Genomic DNA, 21,159 nt, shown 5'->3' on the forward strand with positions numbered 1-21,159 from the left:
TCTGTAGCCCCATTAGGGGGTGTCTAATTGGATGAAGAATAAGGAACTTTTTTGGAGGACTACTCTTGGTTTCAGACTGGGTCTGGAATCTGTGTCTTGAAGGCCTTCTGTTCATCTTACATTGTGTACGTGTGTGTGTGTGTGTGTGTGTGTGTATTTATATGTATGAAGGAATTGCTCACAGCAATTTTCTGGGGGCAGGGGACAGAGTTTCGCTCTTTCGCCCAGGCTGGAGTGCAGTGGTGTGATCTCAGCTCACTGCAACCTCCACCTCCCAAGTTCAAGCAATTCTCTTACCTCAGCCTCAGAGTAGCTGGGACTATAGGCATGCGCCACCATGCCCAAACCTAAGTTATCATTTTGAGTAAATGAATGACTTATGGTGACACGGGACTCGATTTTGTGATATCCAGTGTTTTAAATCTTTGATATTTGACAAACCTTCCAAGATCAAATTCTGAGTTTAAAAAAAAAATTTGATCTCCTAAAGTTCAAAAAGATATATTGGGCTTATTTAATGTATTAAAATCATGCAGGAAACACTGTCAAATATAAAATGGTGTTTAACTTTCTTTGAGTTATAGTCATATAAATATGTTATTAGTGTGTGTGATAAAATTGTATAAGATTTCTATAATTCTAATATGCCTCAGTATATGTTATCAGTAATAATTATAATTGTTACGTTGAATTTTTGTGTGCCACAGAGGTAACAAATTTCCTTGTCAATTTCTTTCACTGTGGCTTCCCTAAAACATTTCTGTCATCTGCAGACAATTGTTGTCTTGATTTGGTCCTCTTTAGGAGATTGTTTTATAATCAGCTATAAAACTTTGACAGGTGCTCTTGAATGCAAGTTTCTGATAACCTTGGAGATTATGACATTAAAATGAAGGAAAATACTTTCGGGACTCTCATAAAGAGCCGAAATGTTCTTTCATATGAATAAATCAGCTCTGTCTAGGTAGCAGGCAAGGCAAACCTGTTGGGTCATTACAACGTTAGCTATTAAATAATCTGTTTTCTCATTGACCTGAGATGCTATTTTTATCATATGTGTTTGGGTCCATTTCTGAATTTTTTTAAAACTTATTCACTAAAATTTGTCTACTTTTCTTTTCTTTTTTTGAGACAAAGTCTCTCTCTGTCGCCCAGGCTGGAGTGCAGTGGCCTCCTGAGTAGCTGGGATTACAGGCATGTGTCAACACGCCCAGCTAATTTTTGTATTTTTAGTAGAGATGGGATTTCACTATGTTAGCCATGCTGGTTTCAAACTCCTGGCCTCAAGTGATCCATCTGCCTTGGCCTCCCAAAGTGCTGGGATTACAGGTATAAGCCACCGTGCCTGGCCAGAACTTTATCTATTTCTTTGATAGTACCACATTATTTAATTATTTTAGCTTTATAAAAATTTTAATATTTAATTTGACTAGCATCCCATTTATTAACCTACTTTTCAGAATTTATAGATTAAATTAGGGAAAACTGACATCGTGCGAGCCTTGCCATCCAAGAACATGCTGTACATTTTCATTTATATAAATTCTCTTCTCCTGATTCTTAAGAGCATTTAAAATATTTTTCATATATATGTTGCATATATCTTGCTATCTTGTTACATAATGTCTTTATTTTGTTGCAGCTATAAGTAGGATCCTTTCATGGATTAAACCTTCTTACTGGTTTCTTTTTTAATATATGAAGAATATTGATTTTAATTGAGTTCTCAGCCTAGATGTTGAATTGTTTTTGTATGTATGATACTTTTTTGGTTGATTTTCATAGTTTTTAAAGTTTGATCTAGTTTGATCATCTGGAATCCCTTTTGAATTTCTGTACCTCTGATTTCTTTCTCTGATCTAGTTATGTTAGTTAGAGCTTTCAGAACAGTAACTGAAGTGGTCATAGCAGACATATTTGTCTGGTTCCTGACTTTGTTGGAAATGTTTCTACTAATGTTTTTAGGCATAATGCTGAATTTTAGGTTAAGATCAATAATTTTTATATGTTAAGGAAATATCTATGTATTTCTCTTTCACTATGAATCAAGAATAAATGTTGAATTTTAACAGATGTCCTTTTAACATACACAGATATGACAGACTTTTTCCTTAAATCTTTTAATATAAAATTAAATTTTAATCTTTTAAGTTGTATTAATGAAGTTTCTAAAATTGAATTTATGGACCTCATCTTCACATCTGTAGAATAATCCCCATTTGATCAACATATACCTTCTATTAACAAGCTGCTGGATTCTGTTTGCTAATGTTTTATTTAGTTTTGTTTTTGTATCACTAAATAAGTGAATTTATCTATAATTTATTGGAGCACTTTTTTTGGTCAGATTTTGCCCTGTATCCTTTTATCAAACAGAAGCTTTTCACCAGTGATTTTGTTAAATAAGACACATATGAAAATACATATGATGACTTTTACTCCTTCCAAATTTGGGGGTAAATATAGTTAAGATAATTAGATTAGAACAAGTCAATTACATTGCTTCCTGGATGTAGCTCTCTTTAATTTTCCAAGCACAGAGCATTTATATTTTGTTGGGCATTTTGTTATTATTTTTCAGTTATGGAGAAAACTTGTATAGATGCACTTCCTCTTACTATGAATTCTTCAGAAAAGCAAGAGACTGTATGTATTTTTGGAACTGGTGATTTTGGAAGATCACTGGGATTGAAAATGCTCCAGTGTGGTTATTCTGTTGTTTTTGGAAGTCGAAACCCCCAGAAGACCACCCTGCTGCCCAATGGTGCAGAAGCCTTGAGCTATTCAGAAGCAGCCAAGAAGTCTGACATCATAATCATAGCAATCCACAGAGAGCATTATGATTTTCTCACAGAATTAACTGAGGTTCTCAATGGAAAAATATTGGTAGACATCAGCAACAACCTCAAAATCAATCAATATCCAGAATCTAATGCAGAGTACCTTGCTCAGTTGGTGCCAGGAGCCCACGTGGTGAAAGCATTTAACACCATCTCAGCCTGGGCTCTCCAGTCAGGAGCACTGGATGCAAGTCGGCAGGTAAGATTAAACAAATTTACATTCAATCTTTAAAACATGAATCATTAAATGTGCACTTGCCTCAAAGATTCCAAAATATAATTCCAAGATAAAATGCCCACTAAAAATTACATTTTGCTAATATGTGCTGTGAATATTTTTTTTTTTTTTTTTTTTTTTTGAGATGGAGTCTCGCTCTGTCACCCAGACTGGAGTGCAGCGGCGCAATCTCGGCTCACTGCAAACTCCGCCTCCCGGGTTCATGCCATTCTCCTGCCTCAGCCTCCCAAGTAGCTGGGACTACAGGCACCCGCCACCACGCCCAGCTAATTTTTTTTGTATTTTTTTAGTAGAGATGGTGTTTCACCGTGTTAGCCAGGATGGTCTCGATCTCCTGACCTCGTGATCTGCCTGCCTCGGCCTCCCAAAGTGCTGGGATTACAGGCGTGAGCCACCGTGCCCGGCCTGTGAATAATTTTCTTGAGCTTGACCAAGTAAGGTAGTCAACTGTTATATCTCCTACTGTCTGTACCCTCAGATTTTAGTTTGATGGAATCCCATGGTGTCAGCTTCTGGAGGCTTCTTGTCAGTACTAGAAACTAATACTTGGTGAATATCCTTTTCTGCTTCCATAACCTTGTATGAAACTGGTTCCATTTATGCACCGAGATTAGAAGCATTCATAAGTGATGCGGCACCACAAACACAGAAGAAAGATCAAACTACTCACAGTGTGGAGAACCAGGTCTTATATAAGTGTGATGTGCCTAAAACCATCATCAACTAAAAACCCTGGTACTTACCTATCTAGGACGCCACATACAAGTTTAAAGCATCTTGTTAGATATGTTAATTCTACATCCTTATTTTAAAATCGGTTCACTGTTATATGTCATCATTTGGCATGGTGCTGTTGCAGCCTTTCAAAATAATTATTAAATAAGGAAAAGGAGTAAATACAGCATTAATTAATTGTTTTTAAACCAGGTGTTTGTGTGTGGAAATGACAGCAAAGCCAAGCAAAGAGTGATGGATATTGTTCGTAATCTTGGACTTACTCCAATGGATCAAGGATCACTCATGGCAGCCAAAGAAATTGAAAAGTACCCCCTGCAACTATTTCCAATGTGGAGGTTCCCCTTCTATTTGTCTGCTGTGCTGTGTATCTTCTTGTTTTTCTATTGTGTTATAAGAGAAGTAATCTACCCTTATGTTTATGAAAAGAAAGATAATACATTTCGTATGGCTATTTCCATTCCAAATCGTATCTTTCCAATAACAGCACTTACACTGCTTGCTTTGGTTTACCTCCCTGGTGTTATTGCTGCCATTCTACAACTGTACCGAGGCACAAAATACCGTCGATTCCCAGACTGGCTTGACCACTGGATGCTTTGCCGAAAGCAGCTTGGCTTGGTAGCTCTGGGATTTGCCTTCCTTCATGTCCTCTACACACTTGTGATTCCTATTCGATATTATGTACGATGGAGACTGGGAAACTTAACCGTTACTCAGGTAAATCTCTTCTTATCTATTTTCCTCTACTCCTGAAATCAGAGACTATTGCTACGTCATATTCCATTTCATAATTATAGAAAGTCACTCTTCTAAGCATCTTCTTTTTTAAAGTAACTAGAATTAGAAATGTCATGTCAGTTTTTTAAAATGAATCCAGTTTAGATCTCATACAACTATTAAGGATAAAAGTTTGCCAGGTGCGGTGGCTCACTCCTATAATCCCAGCACTTTGGGATGCCAAGGCAGGTGAATCATGTGGTCAAGAGATCAAGACCATCCTGGCCAACACGGTGAAACCCTATCTCTACTAAAAATACAGAAATTAGCTGGGCATGGTGGTGGGCACCTGTAATCCCAGCTACCCGGGAGGCTGAGGCAGGAGAATTGCTTGAACCCAGGAGGCAGAGGTTGCAGTGAGCGGAGATCGTGCCACTGCACTCCAGCCAAGGTGACAGAGCAAGACTCCATCTCAAAAAAAATAAAATAAAATAAAAAAATAAAAATAATAAAAAAAAAGAATACAAGTTTACTTTCCAGGTTCACTTGGGTAGAGATATTGGCAAACTGACAGATTTCATGGCTCAAGAAACCTAAAGACACCTACTTGAATTCCTTTGGTTGGCAGTCAAATGTTAACTAATGTGTTTTCAAGCTTCTATTCTTATGCATGTTACTTCCTTTTGGAAGTCAAAACCAACCATCTTATAAGTAAGGGGGCTAACCAAACATGTGCCACACTAAAGCAAACAAATTCACAAAAGAGCGCTTATAATTCCCTTAATGTTTGACTTGGGGGAAGTTGGCCTCAATAACTAGAAAACCAAATAATTCTGAGCAAATATCAAATATTGTCTTACGCACAATCAAAAGATTCAGTGAGAATCAGCTGGAGGAGTTTTAAGACATTCTCATAGGAAGTGCGGTAAGTCAGTTCTAGTTTAGAAATAGCTAGTTTTGATAGATCTTACTTGTCTCAAAAATTATTAGTTAGTCATTAATGATGCTTCTATGGGTTTCTCTACATTATTTTCCCAACAAATATATGTAAGTTTCCTGGGTAAGAGTCACACTACAAGTGTCTGATTCCTCTCAACTTGTGGTGTAAGACTGATGTATTATATTATGACATAATAAACATGAAAGAACCCATTTTGAGAGTGTGAGTAATCCACATATAAAGCAGAAAAACAGAATTCTGATGTAATTGTTTGAGAACATCAAGTTTTGCTTGGGGAACAAAATGCAGATGGTAATGAAGGTTTAAGTGAGTGTTTACTGTCTTTTAGAATTTACAGGGAAAATCAAAACTTTCTACACAACTCCTAGAATCAAGTCCAAACAGAACCAATTACTTTTTTTGCCAAAAATGGTAATTTCTAAGTGTATTTTTCACTAAAGTTATTTTAAAATAATTTTTAAGAAATGCCATACAATTTGCTTAGAGCAAATAATTTGTGCCCACCTTCAAAGTATGGGCAGTTTGTAAAATGCAGTTTGTAAAAATGTAGTTTTGTAATTGCTTATAATTTTTCTTAGGCAATACTCAAGAAGGAGAATCCATTTAGCACCTCCTCAGCCTGGCTCAGTGATTCATATGTGGCTTTGGGAATACTTGGATTTTTTCTGTTTGTACTCTTGGGAATCACTTCTTTGCCATCTGTTAGCAATGCGGTCAACTGGAGAGAGTTCCGATTTGTCCAGGTAAGAACTTCAAGATCATTCCTAACTTTTCATTTTGCTCCATCACTTCCCTAGCAATCACATTTAAAAATTCAAATTAGAAAATGTTGAACCCAGGTACAAAAGGCAGAATCCATAATGATTTGATTTCTTAACACTCGCCAAGATTCCTGACTGCCTCCGTATCTACAGCTAAGACTATAGAGTGAAAAGTACCAAGAACTATTACAATTTATGTGTGGAGATATACTAGGTACAAGGTGAAAAGAAACCCCAAGACAAAATTTCACCATCTAAAAATTAACCTTACAACATGGACATATAGATATGGAAAACCAGGTGTTGAGATAAAGTTTAAAATCTTCACAGCAAGATTTGATAGACGTCATCACACCGGAAGACTTAATGCTCTTCTGTAAGAGGGAAAATTGTTTTCTCCCACACGTCAAGCACCAACCAACCCCTCTTTAAAGGCAGTTATAACTACACATTCTTGTAGACCAGTGGTCCTCAAAGTATGGCACCAGGACCAGCAGCATCTGCATCACCTGGAAACTTGTTAGATACACAAAGCCCCAGGCCATGCCCAGGCCTACTGAATCAGAAACTCTGAACCTGTGACCCAGAAATTTAATGAGCCTTCAAGATGATTCTGATGCATGCTTATTATGAGTATAATAGAAAAGAGCATTAGTCTTTAAAATTAGGTTAGAATTTTATAGAACTATTGGAATCTTAAGTCTTGCAATTTCTCCCAGGGACCAAATGCAGTCAACATGTTCTCATTAACACTTTTGTTCAAGGTATTAAGACAGAAATAAACAATAAGCTTTAAAATGTAGGCTGAAACAAGATTAGCTATTGCTCTTTATTGTGATAGAAATGAGCTAGGATCTGGTTTTAGTCAGAAACGTATACTAAGATGGTGTTTCTTGAGGTCATACTGTGTCATATTCATCTCTGACCTCTAGAAAAGATGATAAATAATAGAGTTTCACCTTTGGGAACCAAGACAAGTTACATTATTTATTCTAACTTGGAAGAGTTTACTCCTGGGAAACTTTTCCATCCAGCCAGGTTAAGGTGAAGATACTATGTCATTTGTAAGCAATAATCTTGTTTTAAATGAAGTATTTACCATCCTGAAGAAGGGTTAGTGCTTTTTTTCGTACTTGATAAAGTGTCCTAAACATTATAGGTCTCAAATGTTTATGGTTCTTGACAAATATCTGTCACTGGCTTAGAGTGTTTCACTTTAAGATGTAAATAATGTTAACTTACATATTTTTGTTTCTTGTTTATAGTCCAAACTGGGTTATTTGACCCTGATCTTGTGTACGGCCCACACCCTGGTGTACGGTGGGAAGAGATTCCTCAGCCCTTCAAATCTCAGATGGTATCTTCCTGCAGCCTACGTGTTAGGGCTTATCATTCCTTGCACCGTGCTGGTGATCAAGTTTGTCCTAATCATGCCATGTGTAGACAACACCCTTACAAGGATCCGCCAGGGCTGGGAAAGGAACTCAAAACACTAGAAAAAGCATTGAATGGAAAATCAGATATTTAAAACAAAGTTCAATTTAGCTGGAGTTCTGAACTATGGTTTTGAATGTTTAAAGAAGAATGATGGGTACAGTTAGGAAAGCTGTTTTCTTACACCGTGACTGAGGGAAACATTGCTTGTCTTTGAGAAATTGACATACTGGAAGAGAACACCATTTTATCTCAGGTTAGTGAAGAATCAGTGCAGGTCCCTGACTCTTATTTTCCCAGAGGCCATGGGGCTGAGATTGAGACTAGCCTTGTGGTTTCACACTAAAGAGTTTCCTTGTTATGGGCAACATGCATGACCTAATATCTTGCAAAATCCAATAGAATTATTGCAACTTCCTTCTCTGGCTCAAGGGCTGAGTTAAGTGAAAGGAAAAACAGCACAATGGTGACCACTGATAAAGGCTTTATTAGGTATATCTGAAGAAGTGTGTCACATGAAATGTAAAAAGGGAATGATTTTGTTGTTTTTTGGAAGTAAAGGCAAACATAAATATTACCATGATGAATTCTAGTGAAATGACCCCTTGACTTTGCTTTTCTCAATACAGATATTTACTGAGAGGAACTATTTTTATAACACAAGAAAAATTTACAATTGATTAAAAGTATCCATGTCTTGGATACATACAAATCTACAGAGCTGGCATATAATTCTTCCTCTATAAAGAATAGGTATAGGAAAGATTGAATAAAAATGGAGGGATATCCCCTTGGATTTCACTTGCATTGTGCAATAAGCAAAGAAGGGTTGATAAAAGTTCTTGATCAAAAAGTTCAAATAAACCAGAATTTTAGACAGCAAGCTAAATAAAAATTGTAAAATTGCACTATATTAGGTTAAGTATTATTTAGGTATTACAATATGCTTTGTAAATTTTATATTCCAAATATTGTTCAATATTTGTCATCTACTAAATTAATTTCTAGTATAAATAAGTAGCTTCTATATCTGTCTTAGTATATTATAATTGTAAGGAGTAAAATTAAATGAATAGTCTGCAGGTATAAATTTGAACAGTGCATAGATGATCGAAAATTACGGAAAGTCGTAGGGCAGAGAGGTGTGAAGATTCATCATTATGTGAAATTTGGATCTTTCTCAAATCCTTGCTGAAATTTAGGATGGTTTCTCACTGTTTTTCTGTGCTGATAGTACCCTTTCCAAGGTGACCTTCAGGGGAATTAACCTTCCTAGCTCAAGCAAGGAGCTAAAAGAAGCCTTATGCATGATCTTCCCACATGCGAAAATAACTAAAAGGCACTGAGTTTGGCATTTTTCTGCCTGCTCTACTAAGACCTTTTTTTTTTACTTTCATTATAACATATTATACATGACATTATACAAAAATGATTAAAATATATTCAAACAACATCAATAATCCAGGATATTTTTCTATAAAAAATTTTGAAAATAATTGTATCTATATATTCAATTTTACATCCTTTTTTAAAGGCTTTGTTTTTCTAAAGGCTTTGTTTCCCTTTTTTTGTTTTTCTTTTTTATTTTTTTGAGACAGTCTTGCTCTGTCGCTCAGGCTGGAGTGCAATGGCACAATCTCAGCTCACTGCAACCTCCTCCTCCCAGGTTCAGGTCATTCTTGTGCATCAGCCTCCCGAGTAGCTGGGACTACAGGCATGTGCCACTATGCCTAGCTAATTTTTGTACTTTTAGTAGAGACAGGGTTTTGCCACATTGGTGAGGCTGGTCTTGAATTGCTGGCCTCAAGTGATCTGCCTGCCTCCACCTCACAAAGCACTGGGATTACAGGCATGAGTCTGGCCTTAGTGATATATTTTCTTAATGGCTGCATAATATCACATCAAATCGGCATTTTTCAAACCTCTTTCCTTGTTAAACATGTAGACTATATCCATTTTTTACTAAAATAAATAACATTTCAGATAATATCTTTGCACTGATAATGTTGCCAAGTCATTTCTAAAGTGAACTTATCAATTTAATTACCATTGGATGAGGGTGTTGCTTTCATCACACCATTGTAGATTGTCTTTTTTATTTCAGTTTGTGTTTATTTATAATTGGTTGCAAAGGTACACAGAACACATGCTCCTTCAACTTATCTTTGATAAACCCAAGCAAAGATACAAAAAGTTGGACAACATTGAGTAGAGTCATGGTATATAGTGCTGACCCTACAGTATCAGTGGAAAAGATAGGGAAAATGTCACTACTCACCTATGTTATGCAAAACAGTCAGGTGTGCTGGGGATGGATACGCTCTTTTACTTGAGCATTGGTTGATTAAAGTTTAAGTACCATCCAGGCTGGTCTAGATAAGTCTTTGGAGTTAACCATGCTCTCTTTTTGTTAAAGAAAGGAGTAATGTGTTTATCCTGGCTCATAGGCCATCACCGAAAATAGAAAATGCCATACACAGGTAAAATGCTGACCTATAGAAAAAAATGAACTCTACTTTTATAGCCTAGTGAAAATGCTCTACCTGAGTAGTTAAAAGCAATTCATGAAGCCTGAAGCTAAAGAGCACTCTGGTGGTTTTGGCATAACAGCTGCATTGCCAGACCTGACCTTTGGCCCCAACCACAAGAGCTCCAAGCCCCACCAGCTGACCAAAGAAAGCCCAAGTTTTCCTTCTGTCCGTCCCACAACCTCCCTCCTCCCAAAACTATGAAATGAATTTGACCGTTATTAACACAGCTGACTTCTCCAGTTTACTTAAGGTAGAAAGAGTGAGTTTACAACAGATGAAAATAGGTGCTTTGGGCGAACTGTATTCCTTTTAACAGATCCAAACTATTTTACATTTAAAAAAAAAAGTTAAACTAAACTTCTTTACTGCTGATATGTTTCCTGTATTCTAGAAAAATTTTATACTTTCATATTATTTTTGTACACTTTCCCCATGTTAAGGGATGATGGCTTTTATAAATGTGTATTCATTAAATGTTACTTTAAAAATATTTTCTAGTTTTGTTTAATTCTGGTTTTAACTCATCAGCATCCCAAAGAAAGTTACTAAAAGGTTTTGAATCACAGTAGTTCCAGCATCTAGGACTAAAAATACTTCCCTTCAGGGATAAGGAAAAGAGAAGGCAGTGCATGGGTTTGAAAGTGCATTAATAGATCTGCAGCTTCTTGCAGTGTAAGCTTGAGCTCAGCGGGGTTGCACAGTCCAGTGTGCTGTGTGTGCTTCAGTATTACCCTCAGAGAGGGGAGAGCATCAGATGGCTAAATGCGGAGGACTGCACTATCCCACGCTGGATTCTTGTGAGAATTAGGAAGTAAAAAAGGCTTTTCTTCTCCATGCAGACGCCACAGGGATAAGGCTAATGGCTTAACAAGCAGACTTCAGGTTGGATTCAGACTGCATGACTGGGCATTAAATGCCTTGCACAACTGGACTGCTGCAGCTCTGATGGGTGTTATCCTGCTTTCAAAAATAGTATTAAAACTTATAAATAAAGAGAGGACTGACAACCTGGAGGAAGCTAGAAGCAAATGGAAAGCCCCTACTGAAAAAGCCATTTCAATTAGAAATTCATTCAGGAGCTCTTCATGCCTCTATTGTTCAGGGATCACAAAAGAGCCATGATAATGATAAATGTATATTATGCATTTCACCTCTGAGAGCATAAAAGCTTCTGGAACTCCATTCCAAAATTAAGGTGTAATGGCAGTCAAAGTACTGCACACAGTAGTTGCAATTTTCATTCTCCATCATCACAATCATCATCTTCACTACCACTTCTCCAACACACACACACACAGACACACACACACACACCCCACGAGAGCCCACAGATAGCCTTACAGGATCCTACTTTAATTTTCTATAATGAATTAGGTTTACATTCTAGAAAAATCCTTCACTGTTCTAAAGGTTTGTTCAGTAGAATTTGGGAAAAGAGCATAAGTTACTCTTCAATGTATCAGAAGCATTTGAAGCAGGTGACTCCATCTTTAATAGAGGCTGAGTAAAATAAGGCTGAGACTGGCCGGGCGCAGTGACTCACATCTGTAATCCCAGCACTTTGGGAGGCCGAGGCAGGTGGATCACCTGAGGTCAGGAGTTTGAGACCAGCCTGGCCAACATCATGAAACCCCATCGCTACTAAAAATACAAAAAATTAGCCAGCATGGTGGCGCATGCCTGTGATCCCAGCTACTCTGGAGGCTGAGGCAGGAGAAGTGCTTGAACCCAGGAAGCAGAGGTTACAATGAGCCAAGATCGCGCCATTGCACTCCAGCCTGGGTGACAAGAGTGAAACTCCATCTCAAAATAAATAAATAAATAAGACTGAGACCTACTGGGCTGCATTCCCAGGACAGCAGGTGTTCTTAGTCACAGGATGAGATAGGAGTAAGCACAAGGTACAGGTCACAAAGACCTTGCTGATAAAACAAAATGCAGTAAAGAAGCCGTCCAAAACCTACCAAAACCAAGATGGCAATGAAAGTGATCTTTGGCTGTCTCAGCTGTTCATTATATGCTAATTATAATGTATTAGTGGCCTAAAATACACTCCCACTAGCACCATGACAGTTTACAAATTCCATGGCCACGTCCAGAAGTTACCTTATATGTTCTAAAAGCAGGAGGAACCCTCAGTTCTGGGAATCATCTGCCCCTTTCCTGAACATCTCATGAATAATCTATCCCTTGTTTAGCATATAATCAAGAAATAACTATAACTATACTCAGCCAGGCAGCCCATGCCACTGCTCTGCCTATGAAATAGCCCTTTTATTCCTTTACAGTCTTAATAAATTTGCTTTTATTTTATGGATTCACCTCAAATTCTTTCTTATGCAAGATCCAAGAACTCTCTCTTGGGGTCTGGATTGGACCCCCTTTCTGGTAACATATACATTACCTCTCCTCAAGCTCGAGGCAAAGTCCTAAAGTTTCGGATAAGAGCCATATGAGGGAGGTGAAGGATGAAGGGATTGAGAGCAAAGGAATTGAGAAAAGGGGAGTGTGGAAGAGCAAGACAGTGCTCTTGCCATTACCCAGCAAAAGCCAAAAGGATCCAGTACTACTTGCTTTCTGCTGTAAGGGAATTTTGGAAGGCTTTAATAATATTTATTGCATAATGCCATGAGCAAAGCCTATGCTAACAATTTCACATGCATTATCTTATTTAATCCTCATAACAGTTCACTAAGGTTCTCTTCTTATCCTTATTTATCAGAAGAGGAAACTGAGCTTTGAAATCTCAGTACTTTGACTAAGTTCACATAACTAATAACAGGCAGAGCTGGGATCTAGGCAGTCTGACTCCAGGGCCATCTCCTTTTAACACAACAATATAATAGGGGACACCCATGCTGTCCTCTTAAGTGTCCCTTTGAATCCACAAAATAGACTAAGTGAACCAAACTACTGCAACTCTTCTTAAAAACATTTTTAAAGACAAGAAGCTTATTCGCATTTTAAATATTCCTGATTGCCCAGTTCTCAATACTCCAGGTTTACCTATGTTGATTTCAGTTTGTCCTCTAAGGTTGTAGAAACATAGGATCTGTGGTTCCCGCATTAAGTTCAATTCCATTGCAATTGCCATTTTAATCTTCCCACTCTAGTCTGGCCACAAGCTTTCCTAAACTCTAAAGGGAGCTTTGTTCTGGTGGAGGTAGGTAAAATCCCCAGACCTGAGGACTCAAAGGGGCAGTCAAGGAGAGGATAGCTCTTCTCCAGAGCTTAAAGGCAAATATTTTCTTTTTCCCTGGTGTCACCTTATTGCTTTGTGTACTGAGTGAACTTATTTGTTTTTGAGATCCAGTAACCCATGCAAGAAATTTCATAACACTTCTCATTTAGTACTTTAATAACAGTTGAAGAATCCAGGGTTACACACGCACACACACACACACAGCAGGCTTAGTTCCATTACCTATAGCAGTAAAAATGAGATTTTTTCTCAGTTTTGTAAAAATGAAAGGCTGCTGGACTGGAACTCACAGTATTGTATATCAAAAAGTATCAGATTGTGATAAAATAGAAAACTAGAATTAAACTTGACCTTATGATTTTTAGAAAGTCAACAGATTTTGAAGGAGCCCACCCAGTGTATTCATTTCATTTTTACTAATCCTTTCTTTCATGCTAAGATAGAGATAAAAAGAATGACAGAGTTCCTGTTCTCATTTCATTAGAGCAAAATAAATAAGTTTTAGTGTTCCATAGCTCTGTAGGATGACTATAGTTAACAATAACATATAATTTCAAATAGCCAGGAGGACATTGACTATTCCCAACACAAAGAAATGATAAATGTTTGTGATGATGGATAGGCTAATTACACTGATCTGATCACTATACATTGTACATACATAAACATGACTATGTACCTCATAACTGTGTACAACTGTTATTTGTCAGTATTAGAAAATAAAAAAGCGGAAGAGATCTGCTACCAAATGCAGGAATTTTCTATAGAGTCTCTTATAGCTAGCTTTCTACAGGCTTAACTCTTCTCATGATGGAGCACTGACCATCACCAAGAGGAAATCTTTCGTTTTAGGCACTCCAGGAAATTATCAGGGAGTTCTCTCTGTAGATAACCAAAGTTTTCCTAGTTGTACTTCTACCCATTTTTGTTAGTGTGATCATTTAAAGCAGTGCCTCACCAACTATCAGAGATGAGGGCCAGTAATTTTTGTTTCATTTTTTTCCAGTTCATTACAAATAAATGCATATGTCCATAAAACACAAAATCACACCCTTAAATATGATGGCAACATCAAATTGCCATAAAAGTTTCTAAACTTCTCACCCCAATTTCTGAATTTATCACAGACTGGTAACAAACAGCTCACAAGCCAGCACCACAGGCAGATCGCACTTTGCACAGTGCTCAAACGTCGGCCTAACAACCTGGCTTGGCTTGGCACTTCTAGAAACCGATCCTGAGGCAAGGCTTCTTGTAAAAGAGTTTATACTGGAAGTTAAAAATCATCAAATTATGAAATACTGGGAATGGAGTAGTAAAGTAGACAGAGCAGGGAAGGAACAGAGTATGAATTTTCAAGCTGGTTACCCATCTGGGCAACTGGAGCTCAATTTTGCTGGGAAAGTCTGGAAGACAGTGTCAGATATAACTAAGAGTTATTCCCATCAAGGGGAAAGGAAACTGTGCTTTTCATCCACCAAATCCTTGCTTAACATTGGAATACAGATGCTTCCAAGACATTAACTTTCTGGCACTTCTGGCTTTTCCTACACACTTATTGTGTATGCCACCATGTCTGGGGGGAAAAAGGCCCATAGGCAAAGAGGTACCAGCATTCATACAACCAGCTTTCAGCTTGTAGAGGTGGCTGTCAAGAGGAGCTTGTAGTTGGCAGTGCCAACTACAACTACTACACCATCCAGTTGGAAACTATACAAAGAGTATGAACAAAGTTCACAGGAGAAACAAGGCTCTGCAACATATGAAAATATATTCTACTTCATTCATAATGAGATGCGTGAAAATTCTAACTGTATCAATACCAGTTCTCACCTAGTAGATGAGCAAAATCCAAAAGTTTGAGCACACATTCTGTGGGTGAGGCTGTGGAAATGTAGGTACACATACACTGCTCTTGGATATGCAGATTAGGACCACTCCTATGGAGAGCAATTAGGCAATATCTTTCACAATTAAAAATGCAGAGTTAAGTTTTGATCCAGGAGTCTCACTCCTGAGAATTTATGCTATAGATATGCCTACAAGCATTTGCGACGAAAAATAAGCATTGCTATTTGTTTTTCTTGTTTTTCATGAATAACATTGTAAAAGTAGAACATGGACAGTGACTCAAGCATTCATCTTTGGGACTGGTTAACGAAACTATGATGCTTTCACAGAATGGAATTCTATGCAGCTGTTTAAAACAAACCAAGACATCTTCTTTTACATATATGGAAAGATGTCCAAAATATACTGTTAAGTTTTTAAAAAGGTACAAAATAACGTATATAGTATGATTCCTTTTGCATATGTGTATTTGCTTTTAATTGCCTAAAGAAACTCTCAGAAGGATTCAAAAGATCTATACCAAACAAGACGGGAGAACAGAGGAGTAGTGACAGGAGTAGAAGCACTGTAGACCTTTTCATATCATTTTGGTTTTTTAATTACATGAGTAGGTTACCTAATTATTAAAATAAATTTAATTTAAAAGGTAATGGGGGACAGGAAGAAATTTGTTAAAAGATACAAAATTACAGCTAGATAGGAAGATTAAGTTGTAGTGTTCTATAGCTCTGTAGAATGACTATAGTTAACAATAATATATATTTTAAATAGCTAGAAGGAGGATATTGAATGTTCTCAACAGAAAGAAATGATAAATTCTTAAGATGATGGAAATGCTAATTACCCTGATCTGATCACTATATATTTTATGTATTGCAATGTCACTATGTACCCCATAAATATGTATAATTATCGTGTGTCAATTAAAAATTTTTAATTAAAAAATTATAAACAAAAAAAATTTTTAAGTAATTGATTGCATATCCCTGCTAAATCTTATCTTACGATAAACCTCTCCAGCACATTCATTGTCTTCTCTTATATAAAGATTTCTAAATTTTTCATCTTTCTGGTGCCTCTTGTTCAGATCTACAAACATTTCGATGTTCCTTTTAAAACACAGTTCCCTAAACCAAAAACATGATATTTTTCCCTTCTTTCACATTCTGTAATTAAAATAGTATTTAAATTCCTAGTAGACATTTTAGGAATATTCAACAACAAAAAGTTGTCCATTATTTCATCTGTATTGGCATTTTTCTCCATATGTAAAAGACTTAAAATACTTTAATATAAAATAAATTTTCAATAAAAATAGTTTTTATAAAACTGGCTAAAAATAGCAAGTAGGCATCAAAAATATAACTCCAGATGAGGTGCAGGTTTAGAATATAACATGATTGTTGCTTCTGTTATTCTAACTTGTGAGTCTCTATTAATTTAGTGTACACGTTCACTGTAAGTTTTTATAGTCGCAAAATTTCAGGATCACATCAAATAATATGCCTAATTTCTTTTCACATAAAGCATTAATTTCAGTCTCTCCATAGTCTGCCCCTCTAGCCTCATCTCTGCCCCCTTCCACCACCAAACCATCCACCCTACACTGATTACCATTAATATTTTTAAACCTAAGTGCAAAGCAAAAATATCTTGCACTATCTGCACTCTTTGCAATAATGCTATAAATCTAAAATTATTTTAAAATACTATGACCCTAAAATTGTTTTAAAATAAAAGATTTGCTTAAAAAAAACACTCACAATATTCTTATTAAAGTTTATCTCATAGAAATTAACCTATCCTTCAGCATAGAAAATTGTTTTAAATATTAATTCCATTTTCCAAAATATATGCTCTACACATATTTCCTAAACATGGCCTCCATGTCTTTATTTTAGTTTTGGATAGGAAATACAGAAACTTTATCCATAACCTCCAACTCCAACTATAGTGTTTTTTAGACTACATGAAGCCTAGAGATTATCTAATAGTATAAATTCATTTCACAGATGTGGAAACTGAACCCAAGAGGGTGAAATAACTTCTGCAAGGTCACATAGCTACATTGCAACAAAGCAGAATTAGACCACAGATGACTGATTTTCAGGCTAGGGTTTTTTCTGATCCTTTTGAAATATGGTGATTAAGTTGAAAACAAGTTGGTTGAAGATCCAAAAAAAAAGGGGGTCAAAAGGACTGATCAGAAACAGTTACAATTTTGGACTTTTCAGTCTGTGATGAGTAGTTTGCCTTTAGAAAACATGACAGAGACTAAAGAAATAGAATTATCTAGTGGTATATTTAGGCTGACTGTGATTATTGGAATTCTAAAGAATGATACACAACATTTTCCCCTTCTTTCATGTTCTCTCATTAAAATAATATTTAAAGTCTTAGTAAACATTTTAGGAATATTCCACAACAGAAAGTTGTCCATTATTTCATCTCTGTTGGAATTCTTCCCCATATGAAGAAGACTGTTAAAACTGCTTTAATATAAAATAATTTTACAATAAAAATAGTTTTTATAAAACTGGCTAAAAATAGCAAGTAGACATCAGTGGCAGTCATGGAAGATGACCTACTCAGATGTTCCCTCAAGAGAACCTGCTGCAAGAAACATAACAAATAAACAGCCTTCAACTGGCCCACATTATTGATAAGCACCATGTTACTCACATGATCCACATTGCCCTTGGGCTGCTCCCAGGCAATGACCATGCATAACAGAGATACTTGAACAAAACCATCACTACCTCAAAAGAGCTTCCTCTAATGGGTCATTGCCTCATATGAGCTTCCTCTAATGGATCATTGCCTTATATGAGCTTCCTCTAATGGGCAGCATTTGCATAGATATTCCCACTGGGCCAACCAAGACTTTTTCACATCTGCACTATGACCTGGATCTCCTTCTATTCAATGTTTCCCTTGCCTTCATCTTTTGCACGTGTAAGACCAGCATTGCAATATGAAGGCTCCCTCCTCCTTTATCCTTTAAGTTATTTCCTCCAATAAATCTCCCATCCTATCTTGGTATCTGCTTCTTGGAGAACCTAACTGACAAGCATCACAGGCAGAAAAGCAGCAAAATAAATAACTTTTGTTAATAACATTAGATAATAATTACGACATTTATTAACCCTTTCACTGAAATATAACCCTCAACAGATAGTTTCGCCAATTGTTATGTCCTAAGATGTTAAGCATAAATAAGTGACAAATGTACATCACAGAGTGTGTTAGGGAAGCATATCTCTTTTTCCAAGTTCCAGTCCCCTACCTATGAAAGAGAAGAAAATAGGTGATTCTTAAGGTCTAAACATACATATGAAAGAAAAACACGTATTTCTGTTTCACTGAACGTTACGAAGCTGCTAGTCTCAGAGAAGGGTTAAACGTGGTAAAGAGATAGTGAAGAAAAGATGCTTGGGGATCAAAAGTTGAAAATGGCTGAATCTGAGAAAAAGGTATGGATTTAATCCCTCCACCACCCTGAATCTGAGGCAGAGGAACGAGGATTGCAGAATGAAGTATCCCAAATGCTGAGAGATGACTCACTACTTTAGTAAGACACAAAGCTTTTAGTAAGAATCTTCAGTCAATACAGTAAAGTTCTCTGAGAAACACTTAAAAGGCCACGCAAAGCAAAGTGACTAAATCGACCCAACTCTTAACGGCAGTATCATGTGGTCAGAAGAGCCAGAATAAAGATGTCAACCACCACAGGCACAGACCAGACCCCTCCCCCACCTTCTAGCCCTAATCAATTTCTGGACCCTGATTTGAGAGAAAAAAATACACAAAAATTAACTTAAATTGAATGTGATATTGGCTAGGTGCACAGTAGCTCCACAAAAAGTTATTCTGATGTACAGAATTACAAAATTGTAGCATTCCTTATACCTAGGAGTTGTGCCACAAGTTTATAGAAGAAAAGAAAATAAGAATTAACAGATGCCAAGAAAGAATTAGGAGAGTCAAAAGCAAACAATGAGAAATAAGAACTATACTTAAAGAAACACACAAACAGATGCCACAAGTGCAGAGTAAGGAAAATGGACAATGGAAGATGGAGAATAGTAAGTAATGGAAAATGGAGAATAGTAAGGAAAATGGAGAATGGAAGATGGAGAATAGTAAGCAACGGAAAATGGAGAATATTAAGGAAAATGGAGAATGGAAGATGAAGAACAGTAAGTAATGGAAAACGAAGAAGAGTAAGGAAAATGGAGAATTGAAGATGGAGAATAGTAATGGAAAACGGAGAATAGTAAGGAAAATGGAGAAGGGAAGAAAAAGGGTACATGAAAAGTAGAATGGATATCAGATATTAGCTTCCCACCTATATCTTTTAAGATACTTGATGGAAAAAAAAAATGTGAGCTAAGGATATCACTTGGAGCTGATAAACCAAATAGTATTTTGAGTATACTTAAGAGTACAAAGATTAAAATGAAGGCAAAACTGTCAGAATTGTTTGAACCAGAGCAACTTCATCTTCATTAGGGGCTGGATAAAATAAGGCTAAGATATGTGGGCTGCATTCCCAGACGGTTAAGGCATTCTAAGTCACAGAATGAGATAGGAGGTTGGCACAAGATACACGTCATGAAGACCTTGATGATAAACAGGCAGTAAAGAAGCCAGCTAAAACCCTCCAAAACCAAGATGGCCACGAGAGTGATTTCTGGTCGTTCTCACTGCTACACTCCCACCAGCGCCATGACAGTTTACTAATCCCATGGCAACATCAGGAAGTTACCCTATATGGTCTAAAAAGGGGAAGCATGAATAACCCACCCCTTGTTTAGCATATCATCAAGAAATAACCATAAAAAAGGGCAACCAGCAACCCTCCAGGGCTACTCTGTCTATGAAGTAGCCACTCTTTTATTCCTTTACTTTCCTAATAAACTTGCCCTGAATTCTTTCTTGCGCGAGATCCAAGAACCCTCTCTTGGGGTCTGAATAGGGACCCCTTTCCTGTAACGAAACTACTGAATAAAATTGAGTGGTAGGGGAAAAAGAGAAAGCAGTAGGTAGCTATTTTAAGCATTGATTCTCATAGGAAATCAACAGACAATAAAAAACGAGAAGATTAAGAGCATTATTACAATTCTTTTTTTTTTTTTTTTGAGACAGGGTCTCTCCCTGTCGCCCAGGCTGGAGTGCAGTGGCACAATCTTGGCTCACTGCAACCTCCACCTCCCGGGCTCAAGCGATTCTCCTGCCTCAGCCTCCTGAGTAGCTGGAATTACAGGGGTGCACCACCACGCCCAGCTAATTTTTGCATATTTTGTAGAGATGGGGTTTAGCCATGCTGGCCAGGCTGGTCTCAAACTCCTGAGCTCAACTGATCCACCTACCTCGGCCTCCCAAAGTGCTTGGATTACAGGAGTGAGCCACAGTACCAGACCAAAAGGAACAATTAGAATGAAAATGGGCTGGATGTGAAGCCTTAGTCTTTGACTCAGCAAAGTCAAAAGACGAATGATAAACTGAGAAAATATATTTGCAATTAAATGGCTAATATCCTTAATATATCAAGATTTCTTACAAATTGAGAAAAAACTAAAATCTGATAGAAAAGTGGCAAAATATATACGCAGACATTTCAAAGAAGAAACGGCACTAAATGCATGAAATAATGCTCAACCTTACTCTCACTAAGGGAAATGCAACTAAAAAGTGCAACAAGCTACAATTTCTCATTTATCAGATTGGCAAACATCCAAAAGTCTGACAACGTACTCTATCAGCAAGGTTGTAGAAGACAGCTGATGGGAATATAAAGTGGTACAACTGTTAGGCAAAGAAATTTGATAATGTCTAGGGGAAAAAATGTACAAGCAATCTGTATAGCAATCTCACTTCTAGGAA

General features: G+C 37.0%; 1 protein-coding gene and 1 long non-coding RNA gene across 2 annotated transcripts in view; one reads left to right on the forward strand and one right to left on the reverse strand.

The window, feature by feature from the left end:
• The window catches only part of STEAP4 (STEAP4 metalloreductase), a 45,976-nt gene extending 29,394 nt beyond the window's left edge, over positions 1 to 16,582 (forward strand). Inside the window, exons 3-6 of the mRNA XM_063634846.1 lie at positions 2,582 to 3,039; positions 4,006 to 4,533; positions 6,073 to 6,237; positions 7,521 to 16,582. Coding sequence (XP_063490916.1) covers positions 2,582 to 3,039; positions 4,006 to 4,533; positions 6,073 to 6,237; positions 7,521 to 7,751 — 1,382 coding nt within the window. The 3' untranslated portion in view covers positions 7,752 to 16,582. The remainder of the gene's footprint in view (positions 1 to 2,581; positions 3,040 to 4,005; positions 4,534 to 6,072; positions 6,238 to 7,520) is intronic.
• LOC134736212 (uncharacterized) overlaps positions 1 to 21,159 on the reverse strand; it is a 149,614-nt gene that overhangs the window by 83,103 nt on the left and 45,352 nt on the right. The window lies entirely within an intron of this gene.

This window comes from Symphalangus syndactylus, chromosome 3, assembly GCF_028878055.3.
Source record: "Symphalangus syndactylus isolate Jambi chromosome 3, NHGRI_mSymSyn1-v2.1_pri, whole genome shotgun sequence".
Lineage (NCBI taxonomy): Eukaryota > Metazoa > Chordata > Mammalia > Primates > Hylobatidae > Symphalangus > Symphalangus syndactylus.